The 23,391-nt window shown below is 41.2% G+C and overlaps 2 protein-coding genes across 4 annotated transcripts in view; one reads left to right on the top strand and one right to left on the bottom strand.

The window, feature by feature from the left end:
- Window positions 1-15,753, top strand: part of LOC125225404 (sodium-coupled monocarboxylate transporter 1-like) — a 42,910-nt gene extending 27,157 nt beyond the window's left edge. For both annotated transcript variants that reach the window (XM_048129106.1, XM_048129108.1), the window contains exon 13: window positions 15,676-15,753. In XM_048129106.1, the coding sequence (XP_047985063.1) occupies window positions 15,676-15,735 (60 nt within the window). In that variant the 3' untranslated portion in view covers window positions 15,736-15,753. The remainder of the gene's footprint in view (window positions 1-15,675) is intronic.
- Window positions 15,754-15,756: 3 nt separating this feature from the next.
- Window positions 15,757-21,927, bottom strand: LOC125225405 (pancreatic lipase-related protein 2-like). Of its 2 annotated transcripts, none has more exons than XM_048129109.1 (6): window positions 21,821-21,927; window positions 20,553-20,736; window positions 19,681-19,829; window positions 18,814-19,059; window positions 17,385-17,715; window positions 15,757-15,962 (listed from the first exon to the last, which is right to left on the bottom strand). In XM_048129109.1, the coding sequence occupies exons 1-6, from the start codon at window positions 21,855-21,857 to the stop codon at window positions 15,917-15,919; spliced, it is 993 nt and encodes a 330-aa protein (XP_047985066.1). In that variant the 5' UTR covers window positions 21,858-21,927; the 3' UTR covers window positions 15,757-15,916. The 2 variants fall into 2 exon arrangements, with proteins under 2 accessions (XP_047985066.1, XP_047985067.1); XM_048129110.1 differs by lacking the exon at window positions 15,757-15,962 and adding an exon at window positions 17,307-17,352.
- Between the last annotated feature and the right edge of the window lie 1,464 nt (window positions 21,928-23,391).

The following is a 23,391-nucleotide window of genomic DNA, read 5'->3' as shown; positions in this document are numbered from 1 at the left end:
TTTTTTAGTAGGAACTTAAGTCATTTTGGCAAATGCTTAAAATTTTTAACAATTTCTAAACAGAAATGAATTTCTTTCTACCTGTCCATGGCGCTCACAAAATTTCAAAACATTTAGTAAGTACTTGCAGCGGCAGTGAGTGAAAAATCTCAATTTGAGTTTTTTTCTCTTAAGTCCGACTTACGCTTGACTGTAGATTTCTAATAGGTTTTCCTGTAATCTACAGGTAGAGGGCTATCTCGTGTATTTTTTTGAAAATTTTACGCTAAGTAGTTTCGGAGATAAGGGGGGGGAATGGTCATTTTTTGCTTATTTTCTTAAATTACTTCTAAATTACCAAAATAAAAACTATAAAAAAAATATATTTGAGATGCTTATAAAATGCTCTTTCATTTGATATGTAGCACAATATAGTTCTAATAACTTTGATTTTTAATTTTCAATTTTACCCCCCAAAAGTGGCCCCTATGATTAAATTTCGTTTAATTTCATTTAATTATATTACATGTCCGTCTTTGGGCCACTTGTTTACATACGTGTGCCAAATTTCAAGTAAATCGGTCTAGTAGTTTCGGAGAAATCGGCTGTGACAGAGGGACAGACAGACACGCGAGTGATCCTATAAGGGTTCCGTTTTTCCTCTTTGAGGTACGGAACCCTAAAAAATTTTTCAATTTTTTTACTGCGAAAAACACGCGCTGCTTTCGGGTCTGTTACTTGGTCGCTACTGATCGGGCACGGCGAGCGCCCGCGCTTATATCAGTGCAAATACTAGGAAGGCTGGCGACCGCGAGTCGTCTTGTAATGGATGTCTATAGGGGTTGGTCTGTGCCGGGCGGACACCAAAACCGATCGGTAATCTGGCTGCGGGGGTGCCAAGTACACGAGGATTTCCCGGAGGCTTGTGGCGCCCCCTGTCCATTCGAGAGATGAGCTTATTCGCCGAGCCTCTAATAAACAAATTGGGAAAAATAAACCCGCTTCGCCTTAGTGAACTTGAGATTCCAGCTCAAAGCGAATGGGGCCAGGAACTCAGGAGGACTTCAGTAGTTATCATCTGGCTCGACTATACTGAATTAATAGTGCTTGATTCGATCGTAGACCCTGATTTCATCAATTTCACAACTTTCGTAGTCTACAGAGGAAGGTTGCACCGCTGCAGTTTCCAGCATTACCTCGTACAGCTGCCGATAGCTGTAGGCCAATCGCTCCTGTTTTGCTTGCATCTGCAGCCCGATAAGACCTTCGATAATCGTAACATTGTACGAAGTAAAGCTCTTCTGATGGAAAAAAATCTTCAACAGGCGGTGGCGCTGGCGACTGAAGTGACATGCAGCCGGATTAAGGTTCGCATAGCACTATATGCTATGCACAGTTCGGTTGTATGTTATGTTATGCTGTACGATGGCAGGACTACATCTCTTCTGTTACGAGTAACTACGACAGTAACTGCTGACTCCAACAGACTGTCGTACGAGGTCAGTATGCACCCCCTGGGAGCCAAGTGATCTTCGATGACCTCGCCTTCTTCTGCTTCGCCCGTCATCGTACCTCTTCGTCTGCGAGAGCCCTGCATTACGCCGTACAACGGTACGTATTAAGCCTCCGCCACACATAAAGCGCATTCCGCTTCGCTAACGCTACGCTCGCTTCCCGCGCGCGTTGCGCTCGCAATCCGCGCTCGTTAGTTCCCGCTAGCGCCCACTGGGCGCAACGCCAGCGTTTGTGCGGTGCACCGCCATTATTGCGCTCCGCCTACGCTCTCAAAGCGCGCATGTGTGGCGGTGTTTTAATTCACCCCTTGACCTGCTACCACGACGTGTTCAGCAACCACCAGCGATGCGACACGGACGTCACCTCTCAGTCTACGCTGTCGACCTTCATTGCACGAAGTAGAAATCCGTCGCATCGGGTTTTGGATTAGGTAATGGATTACCCTAAGTGTCAATGACTGACTTGAAGAAATCGACTGATACCTCCGTCCAATGTAGTAGCAATTGACAGCGCTCGTAACTTTCATCTTCTATGCTAGTTTTACCGAGCGATCAGTATCCTCAAATGCCCTCACTAAAAAGAGTTCAGAGTTCAGGAGTCTCGCTTGCAACCGCGCTCGCTTGACGCGAAATAGTCTGATCGAAAATACCAATATTGTAACAAATAGCCCTTGGGCGCGTGAGTGATGACCTTTTTCTGTGTTTGATATGGACGTAAGACGTTGGACTTTAAATAGTCATATCAAAGCTAATATTGAAATTTTGATAATTTTTACGAAGGGTTGACAAAAGCAGTATCAATTACGTTACCCTGCTACAGTACAGATAGTTACACTACTTTTACAGTTAATTTCCACACTTTGTGTCTGAAATTGGGTTTATAACCTGATAAAATAACGTCTCTGTTAATAATAATAGTGTATCTAAAGTTTTTGTATCTTGTTCAAGTCAGCCTCGCCTACATCTTTTTTGGTTTTGATCTGCGATGTATAATGTCATTTCTCTAACTATTCGCTGACTAAAGCTAAACGTCATCACGAAAATCTCTTTAGGCGTTTCTGGCACCGAGATATTCGCGGATCGAAGGCGATTTCGACTGATACATCTGTCAAATCGGTTCAACAACTGATTCACTTCTTCTTCTATGCTATGCCAATAGGGCTACCAAAGGCTCGCGCGCCAGCTGACTCGCCACCAGGAGATAATAAACAGGTCTCTATAAAGACCTCGGATATACAAACGGCACAAATAATATAAAAATTTTACCTTCCAATAAAATTATTATTATTTTGCCTGGTATATCCGAGGTCTGAGTGATGCCTTCCTGGTAGGCTTAATATACCATCGGCACTTCTCCTCAACAATGAGGGTGGCTGGTGGCGGGTCGGGGCGCGAGGAGCCTTATGTTGCAGGTGGGGAAAACGGGACTACCAACATCGCGGCGGTGTGACGCCGGAGCGACTTACAACGAACGATGGCGCCATCTATCGGTCCGATGCGACGTCTACGACGTACTCTCTCTATAAAGACCTCGGATATACCAGGCAAAATAATAATAATTTTATTGGAAGGTAAAATTTTTATATTTTTTACGTGCCCATTCTATTGTACTTGTGATACAACATTGTGTATATCGCATTGCTAGAGGTTGTTTACCTTTTTCAGTATTTAAGGGTATTAATACTGGCTGGTTACTTGGACGATTATTTTTTCCGCTACTAGTTTGACGTTGTTTGTCAGTTTAATCTTAATGTTTATCATAAGTCATAACAAATTGAAGTCGTACCTAATTACAACCTTGTCATTTTGAATATTGGGTTTAAATTTGCTTACTGCGATTACCTGTCCAATTTGAAGTTTACTGTGATAAAGCTTTAAAGTGTTTTACAGTGACATCTTAGCTGACTATTGGTAAACCTTATGTCGTTGCAGTAACGTAGGTACACAAATAAATAGTCTTATGGTTATGATGGTAGTTAGCAATTATTTTATTGAGTGTAGAGCTAAAAGTCAAGTAGAGCTGTACAGAAAATTAAAAATTCAATAAAAAAATTGAGTGTAGAGCTAACGATCAGATTAAAAGATGAATATTCTAGATGAGTTTAAAAAAATAAAAATCAGTTGGGGTGTCTGAGGTTTTGAGTGATACCGGAAACACGTTGTATAGCTCCGTCCCTTTCTCTCAACTTAAACGGCTTTAGTACTTTATGGTAACCCACTTAGCTGCTTCTGTCGAAAAGAAAAAAAAATCCTATACATACCTCAAACTGTACCGAGCTTAATAGGAAAACCTAGTTGTGTTGATATTTGACGGTCAAGATTTGCATAAGAAACGAGTTTTTTCATGTAGTTTTCAGAATACGAATCTGTCGATCTATACGATATAAGAAAACGGAGTTGTGTTGATATTTGACGGTCAAGATTTGCCTCAGAAACGAGCGTTTTTATGATACGAGTCTGTGGATCTATACGATCATAGCTCTATTCTTCCTGTCATTTCAATGCTTTATATGCTATAATCTTGGTCACTGACAATTTTATACATATAAAAGAAGAATGAATTGTACACACTCGTAAAACATGTATTTATTTACTGTAACTAAAGAACGCAATAGCTTTTGTTATCTCAGTATCAAATAAGGAACAAGGAACAATCGATTCCACTTCCGAGTTCAATGATATAGCAAATAACGCTAGTACAACTCTAGGATTTTAAATTAATTTAGAATTCGAAGTTTCTGTTTACCCTCCATTTTCGTAAGTGGCCCTAATAATAGTTTATTTATTTAAATTTAAATAGTTAAATTGATATTGTACCTAGTATAAATACATTGAATTGTGTAACGTGCGATGGAAGTTGAATATTGCTAACGAGAGTCTGTTAAATCGCGATTACTACTACTACTACTACTAAAGACTCGAGTTTGCAATATTCTTTCGCCCCGAGTTACACACAATGTTTTTCATAACACTTGAAATATAAAAATATATAAAAAAAGGTTAAATACGGTCCTAGAAATTTTATAACTCCCTAGGAAGATTTTTCTATAACTCTTGCTCCGCATGTGTGCAATGCGTGGAGTGTGATGAAATAGTACATTACGATACAAGTGCGTTAAAAAGGAAGTTCGAAACGAGTGGCGATAAATTTTAAATCGACACGAGTTACGAATTTCCTCTTTGTACGTGTATCGTATGACGTTTTTCAGTACAGATGGCCCTCCGCAGTTTCGACCTGACAAAAAATGTACTTCTCGCACTAGGTACTGAAAATGGTACTGAAATGAACCCTTATAGTTTCGCCATGTCCGTCCGTCCGTCCGTCCGTCCGCGGATAATCTCAGTGACCATTAGCACTAGAAAGTTGAAATTTGGTACCAATATGTATATCAATCACGCCGACAAAGTGCAAAAATAAAAAGTAAAAAAAAATGTTGAATTAGGCCCCCGCTACACGTAAAGTGGGGAGTGATTTTTTTTTTCATTTCTACCACAACGTGTGATATATTGTTGGATAGGTATTTAAAAATGAATAGGGGTTTACTAAAATCGTTTTTTTGATAATATTAATATTTTCGGAAATAATCGCTCATAAAAAAGGAAAAAAAAGTGATTCCCCTCTCTAACTTTTGAACCAAAAGTTTAAAAAATATATAAAAAAAATCACAGAAGTAGAACTTTATAAATACTTTCTAGGAAAATTGTTTTGAACTTGATAGGTTCAGTAGTTTTTGAGAAAAATACGGGAAACTACGGAACCCTACACTGAGCGTGGCCCGACATGCTCTTGGCCGGTTTTTGTCAATTACTAGTAGATCCTTTTCGCTAAACTACGTCCTTATCAAGTAGTGATTGGAAACAGTGTCAATAGCCGCCAGTCGAATATACCTAATAGCCTTGTATAGTTATTATTACATTTTACACCTTCCTGGTGCAGAAGCGATTAGATAATTATGTTATGTAGTGAATGGAAGTAATATTTATTTATTTATAACACTTAAATAAAAATTTGGTGCAATAAATATTATAAACTAGGCAATAAAAAAAAAACTAAAAATCTAAGTCTAAAGAGGGCCCCTGAGGCATAGTGCCCAAGATGCTGGCAGCATTTCCTCGCTGAATCGCAATACTTATACGTTGAGCGAGGAAGCTGCCAGCTCTTTTGTCCCCCGTAGTCTCAGTCAGCCGCTTCGCCAAGTCCTTGTATAAAATCTGGGCGCCCGGGCCCCACGGACCGAGGGTCTCGACGCCAAAAGCAACAAAGTTGTAATTGGCGTCGAGACCTCCGTATTTACGTCTTTTATGCGTCTCTGCAGCCTCTGCAGCCGCGCCCGCTTTCTTTGTGGTACCGTGAAGATGAGACGGGGCCAGTGTCCACACAGGTTGCATCCCACACCAGCACTCGTCCCATCCTCCACGGTATCAGCGACATTCCGTCGGCTCTCTTACCATCATCCCGTGCTATACCGTTCGGCTCTAATATTGCGGGCACGTTTACAGAGGTAAGAGACCGTCGGATAATGTCGTTAAGCGCGGCGTGACGCGACAAACGCCCCGCACTTCGCTGGCAAGAAAGGCCGTGGCGCCCCAGCTGGTCCACTTCGCTCCCGCAGTGGCATTTGTGGGAAGCACAAATTACAGCCCCCGCCCTCAGCCCGACCGCCACTCGGAGGGTATTCCCATCGAGGTATGTACCAGAATTCGGCGAAGGATAAGCGTTAAGCCAATGGCCGGCCTCCCTACAACCGGCTGCGAGCAACCGAGCGCGTTCAGCTCCTTCGCTGTTATCTAAACAGGAGGTATAAATTGTTTTACACAAAACATTATCCCAGCTCCTCTGTGATTTGGGATTATGTGGAAGGTCGTGGCCCGGGCAAGCTGATAGCCAGGCATTTCTAGCATCACCCAAGTCTGAGATCTCGTAGTTTATGGGTAAAACCCTTAAGATTTTTCCTACGAGATCAGCAGAGCTGTGGGCAGATGATAGAAATGCCGGCAGTGACACGCTACAGGTTTTGCGCAACCCCAGTCCACCGTACCGTACGGGTAAAGACGCTTGTACCCATGATTGATCAGAAAGCTTTAGGTTCAGAATCTGCTCTAGGTTAGTCCGGATCATGGTATCTATAGGTAGCAGTAAATTTTGATGTTTCCAAAGCGGGCTGCAACGAAGCACGTATACTAATTTTGGGATGAAAAGGCAGAATTTTAGAATAATTAAGGCTGAATCAGGGCTGATTTCTAGAAGGCGATCGGCGTGATTTTGAAATTTTGATACAGTCTTTATTGATGAAAGATGGAAAATAATTTTCAAAAATTGGAGTGCCTAGGAGGCTAAGGGAATCTTTTGTGACAGTGGCAATGTTAGGTGTTATAGAATTGAATTTTGCAGTTACGTCCGAGTGTATCAAAGAGCATTGAATCACTACGTTTTAAGAGTCGGCACTCTCGAACAACCCTCGAACCGATTTATGCAGGCGTTTTTTCGACGGTCGTGAGGTCATGTCACTGCTACCAACACAAAGAAAAAATCGCTAGGGCTCGACCAACCCAGTCCCTAATATTTATCGATATCGATAAATTTGCGATATTTTGCAGTATGGCGACTTAACAGTAAATTTATAGTATTTATACATATTTAAAAAAATGTCTGGGATGGCTGTCAGAGGCGTATTTCAAGGATTTGGCGTTGGCATCCTGAGCCAGTCAGGATTACCGCCCCGTTAAGTGACGATAAAGTATGAAATTTAAGAAACGCTGCTTCGCTATTCTAAAAAGAGCCTGCCGCCTTTAATACGCCCCTGTATAAAATGAATAAAACAAAAGCAAAATATACAATCACTTTTCTTTTACATGAAGTAATTTTTCAACTACTTTACAGCACTTCTCAGTTGAACTAATTTTGAGGCGTTTGCAGAAAATTCCTATGATTTACTGTGCCTGACGTTCATATTTGGCACTGCCTCCTAATTAAGAGTTTTGTTATAAGCCAGTATTTGTTGCTTCAATCTTCGTGTTTCTTGCATGTTTACCAAGGAAAGTTAATATTTACTGCAAAAAGCCTTGAAAACCTTTGCCCAACATTATCTTCATACAGGAGATGGATAAATATGCCGATTCTTCGTTACCTGTTAAAATTACCCATAATCGTCATCTGAAATAAAGAGATTATCGATAAGTTGGTCACACTCTATTGGTATTTTAGGTTATTTGTTTGTTTACGAAAAAACTTATTTACAGAATGTTTTCGCTTAAATCGTAGACTGTACATGATAAGTACTACTTTGAATTGATTAAATGAGTAGGTAATTGTTAGCAACTCGAAACGAAAATATAATAAAATACTAGTTACCGACCTGCATATATCCAGTGCAAAGCTAGGCAAAAACAAGCCACCATCACAAATTTCACACTTTCTTATTTGTTTGCCCGAAATTTCAATAATAACTTTAGTTATTTTATTATTTACTTAACTTACAAAATTCAAACAAGTTACGAAAGATTTGACGTTGACGACTTGACGTTTTGAAAAAAAAAAACACGTAGGTCAGGCCATAGACTAAGGAAATATGAAACTCTATTATCTATGTATTTTTGCTACCAAAATATAATGGACTTTAGTACTATTAATAATAGATGTCATTTTGATTTGATAGCATTTTTTTTGTGTCGTAATGTTGGGAATCATTGCTTGATGATATTATCATACTATGGAGTGACGACGGGCTGCGAGTGTATTACAGATGGATCGTGAATATATAATTCACATTTATTACTGTTCAATTCTAACCCTATGGACTCAAATTTAGACTTAAGAAGAGAGAGATCAGAAAGCACTGATTCCAAGCTGCCTCCTAAAGTCCCGTCGTCTAGATACCACACGTTGAAATCTGAGGATAAATTTTGAATAATGGGGTTGATTGCTAAACAAAAAATTGCCGGACCTAAGGGATCTCCCTGCTGGCATCCAACTTCTGAAGAAATTTCATGGTTACGATACATTAATTTGGAAGGATCAGCATAACAATGAAGGAGGTAATTATAAAGCTCTGGGATGTTATTCCTGATTTCCGTCAGCAGCGTGTCTCTATTTACAGAGTTGAAAGCGTTTTTGATACCAATTTTTAATAAAACTTGGCACTGGCTGTTCTTGAGGAAAGTACGAAGTGCGTGGACAGCGGCCTCGCAGCCGCCTTTAGTACCACAACCTAACTGAACTGGTTCAAACCTGCGCTGCAATTTGGAAATTATGTGTCTACCAGAAATTTTGGATGCGAGACGCCTAATCGTTGAACCAACTGCGATCGGCCTCACGCCACCGTCTTTTTTAGTTAAGGCAATTAGATTGCCTCCGTAAAGTATGGGCACAATGTCGGCATGTACACGACCACTTAACATAAGATTTATTATACTAGTTAAGGATCCTATGAGTTTTCTGCCGGCATCACCAACACAGTGCGCTGTGAGATCTTTAAGATGTTGAGGTGAGATCCCATCAAGACCTGCAGCTGAGCCTGTTTTGAAGCTAAAAATTGCCTCGACTATGTCCTTGTCTTCGACTTGAAGACATTCTTCGATCGCAGTTGGTGGGTCCAAGAAAAATGGAGCCTGGGGGCAGTGGGGTGCTTAGAACGCAACGCTGCGAGAGTCTCGGGTGTATCCGGCGATAATATGTCACTAGAAAATAAAATACGAGCAGCGCCTTTCAAATCTCCTTCCGCAATCTTGTTTTCTACTGTTTTTCCTAAGTTAAAAGCAGAGGGCTTTTGGCCTAATTTATCTGTAAGTAAGTAAGTAAGTAAGATCTTTATTGCAAACCATGGTATTTACATAGATGTTACAAATTGTGGATAGTTACAAATGGACCCCGGTGGGGTGTAGCAATTTTTCTTATAACTAGTTTCTATAATAAGTATACAGAATTACACACTAACTTAAGGAGCTTTTATGATAAAAGCCATAGTATAGTAGGTATGTATTAAAGTTAAGTGTACATCTGTAGTCTCTAGCGGTAATTCCAGGGGCTTAAAACAATTATTTTTAATTTTTTGTGTTAACGAAAGCTGTCTGTCCTCAGACGTGACATGTAGCGTGTTGTAAACAGACGTGCTGGTTTTATTACAGTGGCTTACGAGTTGGGATTTAAAGTTTATTCACAGTGATATTGATAAATATACGTAAAACAGTGTGCTACAGTGATAGGCAGTGAAAATAACAATATAAACAATGTCGATAGGGAAAATGAGCGAGTTCGATGTGACGAACGGATCGTGGTCGTCATATGTGGATCGTTTGGAGATGTTTTTCCTTGTGAACTCTATAAAAGACGATTTAAAATTGCCAACTATGATTGCTGTGATGGGAAATGGGGCGTATGAACTACTTGTGAACCTGGCAAGCCCTAAAAAGCCGTCGACGATTACTTACCAAGAAGCTATAGAGTTGTTACGTAATCATTTACAACCAAGGCCATCAGTTTTGGCTGAAAGATATCGGTTTAGACAACGTCGACAAAAAACCGGCGAAAATATTGCTACTTACGTGGCGGAATTGAAAAAACTGGCTAGAGAGTGCAAGTTCGAGTCGGCCCTTAATGATAACCTTCGCGACCAATTTGTATGTGGGTTGCGGAGCGATATCATACGTCAGCGATTATTTGCGGAAGATACACTAACGTATACAAACGCGATAAGGATTGCGACTTCCTTGGAGGCAGCGGAAAGAGACTCTGCAGCGGTAGAACCATCACCGGGCACCGGGGCGAGCGGCGCGGGGCAGACGGTAGCTGCGGTACATGCTTTGGCGCCAGGAGCGCGCGGGAACCAGGCGCGCGGACCGCGAGCCGCAGGCGGCTCGCGCGGCAGGAACTTTGGCAGCACGGCGCGGGGAAGCGGTGCTAGATCGTACACGGTCACCGAGAACGGCGGTCATGGCGCAGGCACCGCTTATACTTCAGCAGGCGGCCGGGACTGTAAAGGCTGCGGGTCGACAGCACACGACTACACCAATTGTCGATTCCGAGAGTACATCTGCAGTTTGTGCCGTCGTAGGGGACATTTGCGACGGGTATGCCCGGGCCGTAGTGAGGGTGGTCGCGGTGGAAGTGCCCCGTCAGGAAGACTTCATTATGGCCAAGCGGAGGGAACGGAAAGTTCGGACCGGGAGGAGGCGACCGCCGAGGACTTTCACCATTTGTGTTTGAGTGACTATGGACCGGTGAGTGTACCTATTACCATTGACGATCATATTTTGCTACAAATGGAAGTAGATACGGGCTCGGCAGTATCATGTATAAGTAGCAAAATCTATAAGAAACTTTTAAGTCACTATCCTCTCGAAAACGGCTGGTTGACACTTAAGTGTTAATATCTGGGCAACCGAGCTTCGCTCGGTTCTGTTTCGTATCCTTGACATGTGTCGCCATCTAGTTCAAAAATGAATAGTACCTACATCGAGCGAAAGAATTCTCAGCCTTAACAACACAACTACTCCACTCGAGATGGCGCGCATTTCGCCACAAAAACTCAAATAGTGTATTTTCTATTCGTTTTAGCCTTGACCTGTGTCGCCATCTAGTGTTTGCAATAAATAGTACTTACATCGACCGAAAGAATTCTGTCTTAACAGTACAACTACTGCACACGAGATGGCGCGCGAAGAAAAACGCATGAAAACTCGAAAATTCGCGTTTTCCGGGACCTAAGGATAAGTTAGACCGATTTTTCACCCCCAAAAACCCCCACATAACAAATTTCTGCGAAATCGTTAGAGCGGTTTCCGAGATCGTCAGTGTAAATAAATAAATATATAAATAAATAAATATACAAGAATTGCTCGTTTAAAAGTATAAGATAATGGAACAAAGATCAAGCCGATAGGAGTAATTAAACCGAAGGTTAGTTATGATAAACGAGAAAAATATTTAGAATTGTTTGTTATCGATGGGGGCACCACTCCATTGTTAGGGAGACAGTGGTTGGCGGAGTTAAAGATTAAAATACCTGAGTTCAGTGATTGTAATAATGTAAAAGTTGTTGACCTTGGAATGTCTAATGAAATCAACAATTTACTTTGCAGGTATAAAGAACTGTTTAGCGGCGGGCTCGGGCGGTATAAGGGCGGGCAGGCAACGTTGCGCGTGCGCGAGGGCGCGGCGCCGGTGTTCCACCGCGCGCGGCCGCTGGCGTACGCGCTGCGCGAGCGCGTCGACGCCGAGCTGGACGCCATGCTGCGGGACGGCGTCATCGAGGCCGTGGACTGCTCCGACTGGGCCTCACCGCTGGTGCCGGTAAATAAAGCTGACGGGTCTTTGAGAATATGCGCCGACTATAAATCTACACTGAATCCTGTTTTACTAATTGATCGATATCCATTGATGGTGAGCCTTAGCGGAGCGTGTTATTTTTCTAAAATAGACTTATCTCAAGCCTATAACCAGATCGAGCTAGATGAGTCAAGAAAATATACCGTTATAAACACGCACCGTGGTTTGTATAGGTATAACCGTCTAGTGTACGGGTTATCGTCTAGTCCGGGAATATTCCAACGTATAATGTGTAATTTGCTGAAAGGTATTCCTAATGTGGAAATATTTCTAGATGACGTGATTATTGGGGGCAAAACAAAACAGGAACACTTGCAGGCCTTAGAGGCTGTGTTCAGTAGGTTACATGAGGCCGGTTTAAAATTAAAAAGTAGCAAGTGCGTATTCTTAGTCGACGAAGTCCAATATCTCGGGTACATAATAAGTAAGGACGGTATAAAGACGGATCCAGCTAAAGTCGAGGCTATACTTCGGGTACCGAGGCCAAATAATGTCACAGAGCTCCGTTCCTTCTTAGGTATTATTAATTTCTATGGGAAATTTATTAAGAATATGAGTGAAAGGTTAGTTCCGTTATACAAACTTCTAAAAAAGGAAAAGCCATGGGTTTGGTCTTCTAACTGTGAGCGATCTTTTAAGGAAATTAAAACAATACTAGCGAGTGCGGAAGTACTCGCTCATTATGATCCCAAGAAACAGCTGTTTGTTACCTGCGACGCGAGCTCGCGCGGCGTGGCCGGCGTGCTGACGCAGCCGGGCCCGGACGGCCGCGAGCGGCCAGTTGCCTACGCTTCGCGCACTCTTAATGACGCCGAGCGGAACTATTCACAAATACATCGCGAGGCACTAGCTATTATATTTTGTATGAATAAATTCCACCAGTACTTATATGGACGGCATTTCACTTTACGTACTGACCATAAACCGCTTGTGTCAATTTTTGGACCTAATACCGGTATACCGACTATGGTAGCTAGTCGGATGCAGCGATGGGCGATTATTTTATCGGCCTACTCGTTTGATATAGAATATGTGCGAACGGACAATAATGGCGCCATGGCGCAGATGGTTTTTCAAGGTTACCCGTTAGTAACAAGGGTCAAGACAAGTTATCGGCACCGGAACAAACTTATTTGCATTTTGTTCAACAAGCACTTCTGCTGGATTATAATGAAATTAAACGAGAAACGGAAACATTAGGGACGGCTGGCCTGAGTCATGTGAGATTTCGAATTTACAACCATACTTTAATAGGAAAAATGAGTTATACGAGGAGTTAGGGTGTGTGATGTGGGGCCCTAAACTGGTAGTACCGGAAAAGTGTAAGGATAAAATATTAACTATGACTACATGGGCCCTATAGGGGGTAAAACTTATTTAGTCGTAGTGGATGCGATGTCTAAATGGATAGAAGTTTTTAACGTCACTACTACAACAGCGGGAGGGTTAATAGATCGGCTGTGCGAATTATTCAGCAGGTTTGGTATACCTAAACAAATAGTTAGTGATAACGGCAAGCAATTTACTTCAAAGGAACTCGAGGATTTTACAAAGTAATGCGGTATAGAACATATATTTACAGCTCCTTATCATCCAGCGTCAAACGGATTAGCGGAAAACTCGGTTAGGACCTTGAAACGCGTTATCCGTAAAGCTTTGCAAGAAAACCAAAATGTAGAGAGGGCATTATGGGCTTTCCTTATACATTACCGGAATGTGGAATACTCTACTACTGGCGAATCCCCGGCTACGCTCCTTTTAGGTAGGCGCTTACGCACGCGCTTAGACGCAATTAAACCGGACAGGGAGGGTCGCGTGCGGCACGCGCAGCAGCGGCAGCAGGAGGCGGCGGGAGGAGTGAGTAGGAGGGTGGACATCGAGGACGAGGTCTGGTATAGGAAGTACCTGAAGGGGGAAAAATGGTATTCGGGTCGAATAGTCGATGTTTTAGGACCGAGTAATTATAAAGTATTAGGTGATGATGGTGAAACTGTACACAGGCATATCGATCAATTACGGAAACGGTCAGTTGATGGTAGGTTATCTATCGCAGCTACCACGGCAGCGATAGAACCATCCGTCACACTGGGCGCGAATTCTCAAGGGCATCGCTCAGTAGTGGTGGAGACACCGGCAACACCGGAGAGGGTCCAGGCGGAGACGTCGGCGGCCTCCGCGGACGAGTCGCGCGGCACGGAAGAGGCGCACACCGCCAGCTCTGGCAGCGCCTCTCCGGCATCACCGGAGTGGCGCCTTGGTTCGCCTCACGCTTCTACACCCGCCCAGGCTCGCCCAATCCGTCAATGTCGGATTAATAAACCTAATTATAAGATTTAGAGTGTAAAACCTGTTAAACCCTTTAACCACCTACTGCTTCAGGACCTTGTGATATAAATCCTATTTTTCGCCGTTACAATGTTATGGTAGGTATAATTAGTCAGGAACGTCCTAAAATGGCGTTCGTTCTCACTTAACTCAATAGATGGCGGTTAGAGGGTTCCTTAAAATATTTGTGCATAAATTTAGCGTAGAGGAGTGTAATGTAGGTAGACTTAAGTTGGAGAAATATGAGATGTGGGTACTAAGGTTGTTCGCAAATAAATGGCGTAAAAACAGACGTGCTGGTTTTATTACATAAACAAAAGTAAGGAGATTGCTCCATGTATCTAGATTATTTACTGTCACACATTGGTCTATCAACTGAGACAGGCGATTGGCAACGCATATCCTTGCACCGCGAGGAATTCTTTTAATAACTGGAAAGTTATTTTTGAGGTAGCTGAGGTGGAGGTATAGATGGCTTGGGTGCGTTGAGTTGGCATTACAGAGCGATGGAATTGAGCTTGAGTTTGGTGCTGCAATTTGTGATAGGCAATTCCTATGTTTTTTTGTTAGGTGGATATTGATATTGGATAGTGAATTGTACGTCAGAAACAAAATATGCCTATTTCTAGAAACATCGTTGCTGCGTATACTATCTATTAAATATTTGTTGTGGTACCTATTAAATATTACTGACTCAACTAAAACTAAACTACCATCTAGTATAAAAAAGATGGAAGCTCGAAAACATAAATATCGAACTCGGAACAGATGATGATGATTGATACCACGCATCAAACAGATAAAAATGAAAATTGCGTAAAGGTTAGTACCTTTATATTTTAGTAGTGTTACACCCAGATTAAAATGCAACCATGAATTTTAAACCTCTGCAAAATTGGGTATATTTTCGTAGATGATTCCCTGAAGAAAAGAATTATACTCATTAAATGACGATATGTTTGTATTTGTGAAGGTACTTATACATGTTTCGTCAAATTAAACCAAATTACATGTTAGTGGAATGAAATGGAAAATAGTAGTGAGCTCAATTATTTTTAAACAAGGAAAAAAATCAGGAACCAATCGTTACCTAATAAACAACCCTCAAATTTGACAGCTCGGGTTTGTTTACACTTTTTTCAACAGCCAAAAGTACAACGTATAGATCCATAGGGTCCCAGCGCGGACAAGTTTTTCACTGAAATCATGTAGCGTCTGGTTGAGGCAGGTGATCGGGGAGCTGGCGACTTCCTCACACAACGTATCAGCATTGCGATACAGCGAGGAAATGTCGCCAGCATCCTTGGTACAATACCTCAAGGGCCTATTTTAGATATTAGCTAGCTCTTAAGTTTAGTCTCACTTTCTTATATAACTATGTAAATATGTCCATGTAAATAAAGAGCTTTAAATATGTGAAGTACATTCATATTTTATATTCATATCAAATAATAGAGAATTAATTTATGTACCTTGTTTATTCATCGTCATGAAATATGTTATGTTATTTGATATTATTGTTTTTTTTTTCAGATTAAACTGAACAACGGTGATGTCGAACTACCTACACAACAGATAACATTCGAAAAATAAAACTAATAAATAAAAATATACTTTACCAAATAATAGGAACTTTATTTATCGATAAATTGTACAAAATATGAAATAAAGATAAACATCAAATAAAGATCTTGTGTTCAGAAAATCTTCAATCAAAAACAATTTTATCAAACGTTAAAAAACGTATTTACAAAATTGTGTTTTATTTATATTATTAGTACGGGTAACTTCTTCCGGTGTCTACTCTGAAGATGCCAGATCTGTAAAAAAAATATATGCTACTTAGCACACTAATAGGAAATAGTTATTTGGTTTACAAGGGGGCAAAGTTGTTGTTTAACCGCACGTGCCAATATGGATACCCGAGCAAGCGAAAGATGCCAATATTGAAACGCGAGCGTAGCGAGGAATCGTAGCGAGGACGAAATGAAATGAAATGAAATGAAATGAAATATTTATTTTTCTTAAGCGTTGCGAGGGTTTCAAGGCACAAAGGTTAAACAAATTTTGCCACCGAGTGAAACACAAAATTTTTCACCACACCAACACGAACAAAATACTGACTATAAAACATCAAACTAAATCAAATTCATAAATCTATTCAATATTTATGATACAAAATCATCATTTATATGTAAATACTACCAGCCAGCTTAAGACATCAAGTTAAAATTTGTATGAAATGACTTTGCATTCTTGTGGATAAAATGCAATTTTGCTATCTGTTTTCGAATAACAAAGTAAGCCTTTACCGGTTGGTGTGGTGAAAATATTTTTTTGCATAAATACATAATTACTACATTAGGTAGACCTTTCTGTTTTTTAGTAGAAGCTGTATTTGTCAAGATAGAATTTGGTCTACTAAGTTGCACGAAATCATTAGATCAACGGCTGTGTGTCATTGCTTCTATATTATTGCATTTCGTCGTTCGGTACTTAATTAGCCACTGACTTTAATGCACGAGGATGCAGTAAGCCAATTCCGTCTAGGTATTTATTTCTAACTAACCTGTCGCTCTTTGTCTCCAAGTAATTTGAATCCGTACGATAACTAAGAAACGGCATGTCCCGAAAATCATTATAAAGCATAGGCATGGTACTCACTGTTGTTTATTAACATCAGCATTGCCCATGGACTGAACAGGGCCGGAACACCTGCCTGCAGTAGCATCTCTCTGGACGGCGCATTCGTTGGCCAACAGATGGTCGTACTTGACCGTGGCGACCATGTACTCCCAGGCCCTGGAGTGCGAGCAGCTGTTGACCCAGCAGCCTTGCATGCTGGACCCGCCGTTCGGGTAGTGGTCGGAGAGGACTCACAGGCTGGAGTAGCCTAACAAGGCGGTGTTGGTGTGGATCTCCTTAATGTGCGTAATAAATCTATGATACTTACTGTTGTTTATTAACATCAGCATTGCCCATGGACTGAGCAGGGCCGGAACACCTGCCTCTGCTAGCATCTCTCTGGGTAGCGCACTCGTTGGCCAACAGATGGTCGTAATTGATCGTGGCGACCATGTACTCCCAGGCCCTGGAGTGCGAGCAGCTGTTGACCCAGCAGCCTTGCATGCTGGACCCCCCGTTCGGGTAGTGGTCGGAGAGGACTCACAGGCTGGAGTAGCCTAACAAGGCGGTGTTGGTGTGGATCTCCTTAATGTGCGTAATAAATCTATGATACTTACTGTTGTTTATTAACATCAGCATTGCCCATGGACTGAGCAGGGCCGGAACACCTGCCTCTGCTAGCATCTCTCTGGGTAGCGCACTCGTTGGCCAACAGATGGTCGTACTTGATCGTGGCGACCATGTACTCCCAGGCCCTGGAGTGCGAGCAGCTGTTGATCCAGCAGCCTGGCATGCGAGAGCCGCCGTTCGGGTAGTGGTCGGAGTGGCCGCAAGGGCTGGAGTAGCCTAATAAGGCGGTGTTGGTGTGGATAACCTCGACGTACTGGGCGTCGGTTGAGGCGATGCGGTTGCTGTCGCTACCCCATAGGGGACCGGCCGGGTCCAAGGCTGAAAAAGGAAACAAACATTAGTCAGAGATGGGCTAAAAAGTGAGCAAGACTAAATCTATGTTAGCTTTTACAGAAGCCCGCAGCCAAATAACACTAGACCCTACTCATAGGGTTGTGTTCCTGCCGGTGAGTAAGGCTGCCAGAGCTCAACGAGGGTGCGGTGTGCTGGTGACGGGAGGACTTACGGAACTAACTTGTTCCGTCTATTGTCCTTTCGTCGTCGGCAACCCGAACCCTCCTTGGAACTTGTACACTGCTTTTGCTGTGTTAAGTACACAGCAAAAGGGAATGTACAAGTTTCTAATGGGGTGGCAACGCGCATGTGACACTGTTTGAGTTCCAGGCGTCCATAGGTTACGGTGACCGCTTTACATCAGGTGGGCCGTACGTAGTATATAAAAAAAAAAGCATGAAACTATGGCCTACCGAGAGTTATGTAAATTATACAAAGTTGACCTGCGATAACTTATTGTATGTAAAAGTATAGTTTGCGCTACAAGAGAAATTTTTAATCGTAAGTAAATTCTGACCTCCTTGAAGGGCGTTCTAAATATATTCTGTCGAACAAGTTTGTCAGTAAATAAGAACTAAGAAAACTATAGAACCTTTTCTCTCTAGCACCCTGAAAAGGATGCGTTTTCTAACTAACAGACTAGGACACTGGTGTGGTGTGAGAAGAAACAAGTGACATTTCTATGAATGTCATGTGGAATAAAAATATGTGTTCGTAACGTAATTGAAAAGATTTATTTGACGCGATCCCAATTATTTTAAAATAATACTAATAATATTTGCCAGTAAAAAATAATACCAGTAACATCAATCAGTGAGGACACTCGATAAAAGAAAAAATACCCAGTGATATAAAGATAATATACTCGCAATAATTCCGTTAGTTACTCTGCAGCTCCAAGGCTAGTCATTCAATAAATGAAACAACGCGGAAAACCACCCGACGTAGTTTAGTAAGTGTCAAAAATTGAGAATATGTATTTATATATTGTAAATATATAATAAATGCATGTGTTTAAATATTCATAAATTCAAAATATTCACGTGTTCATAGAAACAGTAAAAGTATCTCGTCAAAAATCACCTGTGATTCTCCTAACTTGGCCTCCCAGCTCTCGGCCAGCGTTGCCCATCAAATGCCCTCCCAGACTGAAGCCAACCAAGTGCACTTTATCCAGCGAGAGCCCGAAGCCCTGGTTCAGCCAGCGGATGAAGTGGCCCAGTCCACGACCTACTGCGGCAATTCCCTTCTTGGCTGTGATGTAGTTGCGGTTGGCAAGGCGGGTCCAGTGTAGGACGATGACGTTCACGTCACCGGATTGGAGGAAAGCTGGAAGAGAAAAGGTAAGTTTAAAACCGTTTCGTGTGAGACTCTTCTTTAGCTGGATTTCCACCGCATGCCAAGCGGACTCATGAATTACTTCATACTATGTTCATTGCTGGCAAAGCGCTAATGTAATTTTAGTTGCCAGGCAATCTGTGGTGAAAGTAAAACGGAGTCCCTAATGTCCGTTCCGCTCGCGGTGGAGTGGAGAGTGTCCTTAACAGTGGTTCAAAACTGTCTTTTAAATAGCTTGATTATTTACTCTTATTTTCACACATTACACCACATTACACACATTACACTTGCATGGCTTGTGGTCGCGTTTGCCGCTCCCGTATTGGCTTACACAGCCATGAAAAACGCTGCCGTTCTACTACTTGACAAGACACTGTTTTAATAGTCTGTAATAGACTTACAGGCTCATGATGATGATGATGATGATCACTCTTATACATATATCGCATTTAAAACTACTGAACAGATTTTCATGCGGTTTTTACCTATCAATATAATGATTTTTTCGGAGGGTTTAAGTCTAAAATTACAAGACTTCGTATGATCAGGTGATGTTGCAGAAATATAAAAAATATGAAAAGAAAAGAAATAATAGTTAATAAATAAGTATACCTTCAGTGAGATGTCTGTTCATATCATTTCCGCCATCACCATTCCACCCATGAGCTAGGAAGACGGTGTCCTTTCTCAAATCAAAATTAGACACCATTACGCTGTTTATGTTTCCATCCAGAAGCAACTGAGCCGTATGTGGATTTTCTCTGGAAAAATACAATTAGTAATTAATACTGTGAATATATACTTTGAACGAACCTTGGCTGACACAACTTCAAATAAATAATAAATAAATAAAATAATCTTTATTGCAACATCTTAATACTACTTCAACCTCTTAGCCCCTTTTTTATTGTCACCTACCAATGCCATTTGACCGGCAATCGTTAAGTCCTTCGTCATTGCTCAAACCTGCAATCTGGAACACTGGTCCAGCTGATCTTACCTGGGTACGTAGCCGAATGGCACAAACGTTCACGAAACGAAACGCTCGTAGATATCTGTCTCTATCGCTCTTGCGTACTGGCGCGACAGAGCCAGACTGACTACCTTTCGCGGCGTTTCGTTTTCGTTTCGCGTCGCAGAAATGCCATTCGGCTACGGCACCTGAGCAACGGAGGCCTACTAGATATGTGCAAATTTTTCCATGCCTTTCCTCAGCGCTCAAACGCGTTACAGTTACAGTCGATTTCATAAATATGTGTACATTTCTTCACCTTAACTCGTTGCTATAAGGTGAAGAAATATACACATATTTATGAACTCGACTGTACGTATATCGATATTTACTCGTACCTGTAAGAAGTTACCTTAACAGGCACCGGAGTTTCAATTTTCATTGAGTAGTCGCCAGTAAAAATGTGCTAACCTATTCTAACCAAAAATTTTACCAAGCAGAAACGAAAAAAAAGAAGAAAGTAATATTTTACCGTGTATAGAGCCAGTAGCCATTGTTGTTCGGGTCTCGCGCATAATCCTGGATGAAGGCTTCGTCAACAGGTTCTAGTGTGTCGACAAGGTGGAGAATGTTGTCTCCATCGCCCGGAAACATTAAGTATCTGTCCCCATCCTGGTAACCCTCGCTAGGGTCTTTGATGACGCTCGCAGCCGTAACTGGAATAAAATTTATCGCTTTTATAGTTATTTGTTATACAAGGGGGCAAAGTTGTATTTTAACGCCGAGTGTGGAATTGAAAAACGAGCAAGTGAAAGGATTCTATAGTTGAACCACGAGCGAAGCGAGTTTAGGTCCTTAGGTAAAATACTTTGCACCCGACACGCGAGGAAACTACAACTCAAAAAATGCGTTTTTCACTGCTTTCAGTAGTTCCACAGGTGGTAAAATCATCTTTATTACTAGATTCACCTACTTTTATCAATTTTAAAGCAGTTAATTTGACTGTATTCAAGGTCAAATTACTTTACCCACTAGTGGATAAAATGCGTTTTTGCTCGCTGGTATTAAAGGACAAAACACGTGTTTCCGAGCTAGTGAGGGGAAAAATTGTTTACTTCCGGCAATTTGTATTTAGGTTTAGGTACTTTGGACACGTGGTCAGGTGGGAGCCGGATTATATTAAAAAGCGCATTATGGTTGGTATGGTGGATGGAGGACAGGTCACTTATATAGGTACAGACTCAAAGGGTATAGCCGGGTAACCATAGTGAAACTGCCCTAAGCGAAAAAACTGATTTCCTTTTACTGGATTGTATACCTATGTATATGTAGTGCTGTCACCAAATATCAGGCCTCAAATGTATTAGATTAAAAAAAAATGCAAAAAAAGGAAAAACATTTTTATTTTATTTTAGCCAATTAAAGTACTTATCCGATTTCTTTGTAATTTGGATATGTTGTATATACAATTAAGGTCAATTTCTAAAAAAAAAAATTATTGCGTTATGTCATGAAAAAAAAGAAAAAAAATTGAGTTGAAAATTAAAAAAAAAGAAAATAATACTTGCGAGATAGCGACAGTTACCAAATTTACATATTTTATGTACAATTTAATAATGTTTAACATATCTTTTTTTCAAATATAAAAATCGGGATTAACAGTGTGAAAAAATCGGATTTGTGACATCCCATACATTGTTTTCATCCAAAATAACTTGTACGTGATTCCACTAGAACGTTTTATTCCCAACGTATTTTGAATTTAGAACGAATACAATCAGTTATAGTAATTATAACTACCTGCTATAGCGACGGACATCAGGACAAACCACTTCATTTTCACGAAAGCTGATAGAAACTATGATTAAACTAGTTTGGGCCCATTGTTTTATAATTCCAGAAGTACCTACGTCGTTAATCGGATTATCTATTGAGTAATCAATTTTGATTAGGTGATACGACACAAATGCTATTGCCTCTGTATAGATTTGTGCAGTAGGATGCCGGCTAAGTTCGAATAATTATAATTTACAATATACTATTGTTTAATCCTATACATTTATATTTTTAAATACAAAGAAAAGTGGGAAAATTCTCACCTAAGACAGGACTGGAACTTGCAACCTTCTGGATTGTCGGTCCAGCTGCTCTAACCAACTAAGTCACGGAGGCCTGCTGGACGTGTGCAAATTTGTCTCTATACCTTTCCTCAATTCTTAAACGCCTTAGTGCGTTTTCACATTATCCGATCCGATATCGGATGTAGGGTTTTCAAAGGAAAAAATCAAAGATGGCGGCTCAATTATATGGAATATCGGTCCTACATCCGATACCGGATCGGATAATGTGAAAACGCACTTAGGATCACTTGCACGACGAGAGCGAGTTAGTAACCCGGGCTAACCCACCATTTTAGATGGAATTTGACAGTTGACAGCCCATTAAACTTGAGTTAAGCGGGTGGCGCAAGTGGCACCTAGAGTGGCGTATAGCAACATTTACCTATAAGAATATATTCCATTTGTAATAAAAAACGTTGACCTTCTTCTTCATTGAGCGCTATTCACGACGCTACTGATTGCCAGTCGCTTTTTGGTAAAGGAAATATCGTGAGGAAACCGTACCCCTATAAGGGGTATTATAGTTACTCTTCGGATTGGAAGGTCAGATGGTAGTCGCTTTCGTAAAACGCCAGGCAGGTTGTAGATATACTTAGCCTAATTCGTTGTCTGCATTATACCGTATATTTTTATAAGGATTAAGTTAGGTTTATAATGTTCTACTAGCTAGTTCAGCATTTTTCAAATCGCCAGGTCAACAAGTCTGCCGTGGCTGAACATTTATTAGAGTCAGGACCTAACTGGTTCGAACTGCATGACCCTAAGTCCTTTCCACAGAACGCCATTTCTACAGTAGAAAAGTGCGTGAAGTCATTGAAATCAAAAAACATCGCAATTTCAATCGGATCAAGGTTTTAGGATCTCATCCACATGTCAATCAATCCTGTCATTAATATGTGTAAGCGGAAAATAATGTATCGCCAGTCGTTAAATCGAATATCGTCAGTGTTGTGTGTCGACAGAGTAACATCCCTAGTGCGCAAACAGTTCAAGTTGATAATCAAAACCAAGTGCGGGTAGTTCGAAAAACTCGCGCGGCTGTCAGAAGGTGTTGATGTCATTTCAAGCCAGTCTTCTCCAAGACCACGGGGACAACGCCGTCCCTGAAACGTTGGAGGTCAGTTTAATAAGTAGTCATACGCGATTAAGTCCCGATTTTAAAAAATAATTATGTGTAATAATCGTGAAAGTTTAAATCAGTGTTTTAAGTATCATCATGTAGTATTTATATGTAGCTTTATTAAAAATATA

This window comes from Leguminivora glycinivorella, chromosome 4, assembly GCF_023078275.1.
Source record: "Leguminivora glycinivorella isolate SPB_JAAS2020 chromosome 4, LegGlyc_1.1, whole genome shotgun sequence".
In the NCBI taxonomy this organism is placed as follows: Eukaryota; Metazoa; Arthropoda; class Insecta; order Lepidoptera; family Tortricidae; genus Leguminivora; species Leguminivora glycinivorella.
The sequence above is the reverse complement of the archived record's forward strand: the minus strand, read 5'-3'. Positions and strand labels throughout refer to the sequence as shown.

Bases quoted from the DNA above. Each gene is read 5' to 3' on its own strand.
- LOC125225405 (XM_048129109.1), bottom strand. From the start codon at position 21,857: ATGAAGTGGTTTGTCCTGATGTCCGTCGCTATAGCAG. The intron at 20,737-21,820 runs GTAGTTATAATT...ATTTTATTCCAG, and splicing joins GATGTCCGTCGCTATAGCAG to TTACGGCTGCGAGCGTCATC. The intron at 15,963-17,384 runs GTAAGTATCATA...TTTTTTTTACAG, and splicing joins GCTGATGTTAATAAACAACA to ATCTGGCATCTTCAGAGTAG.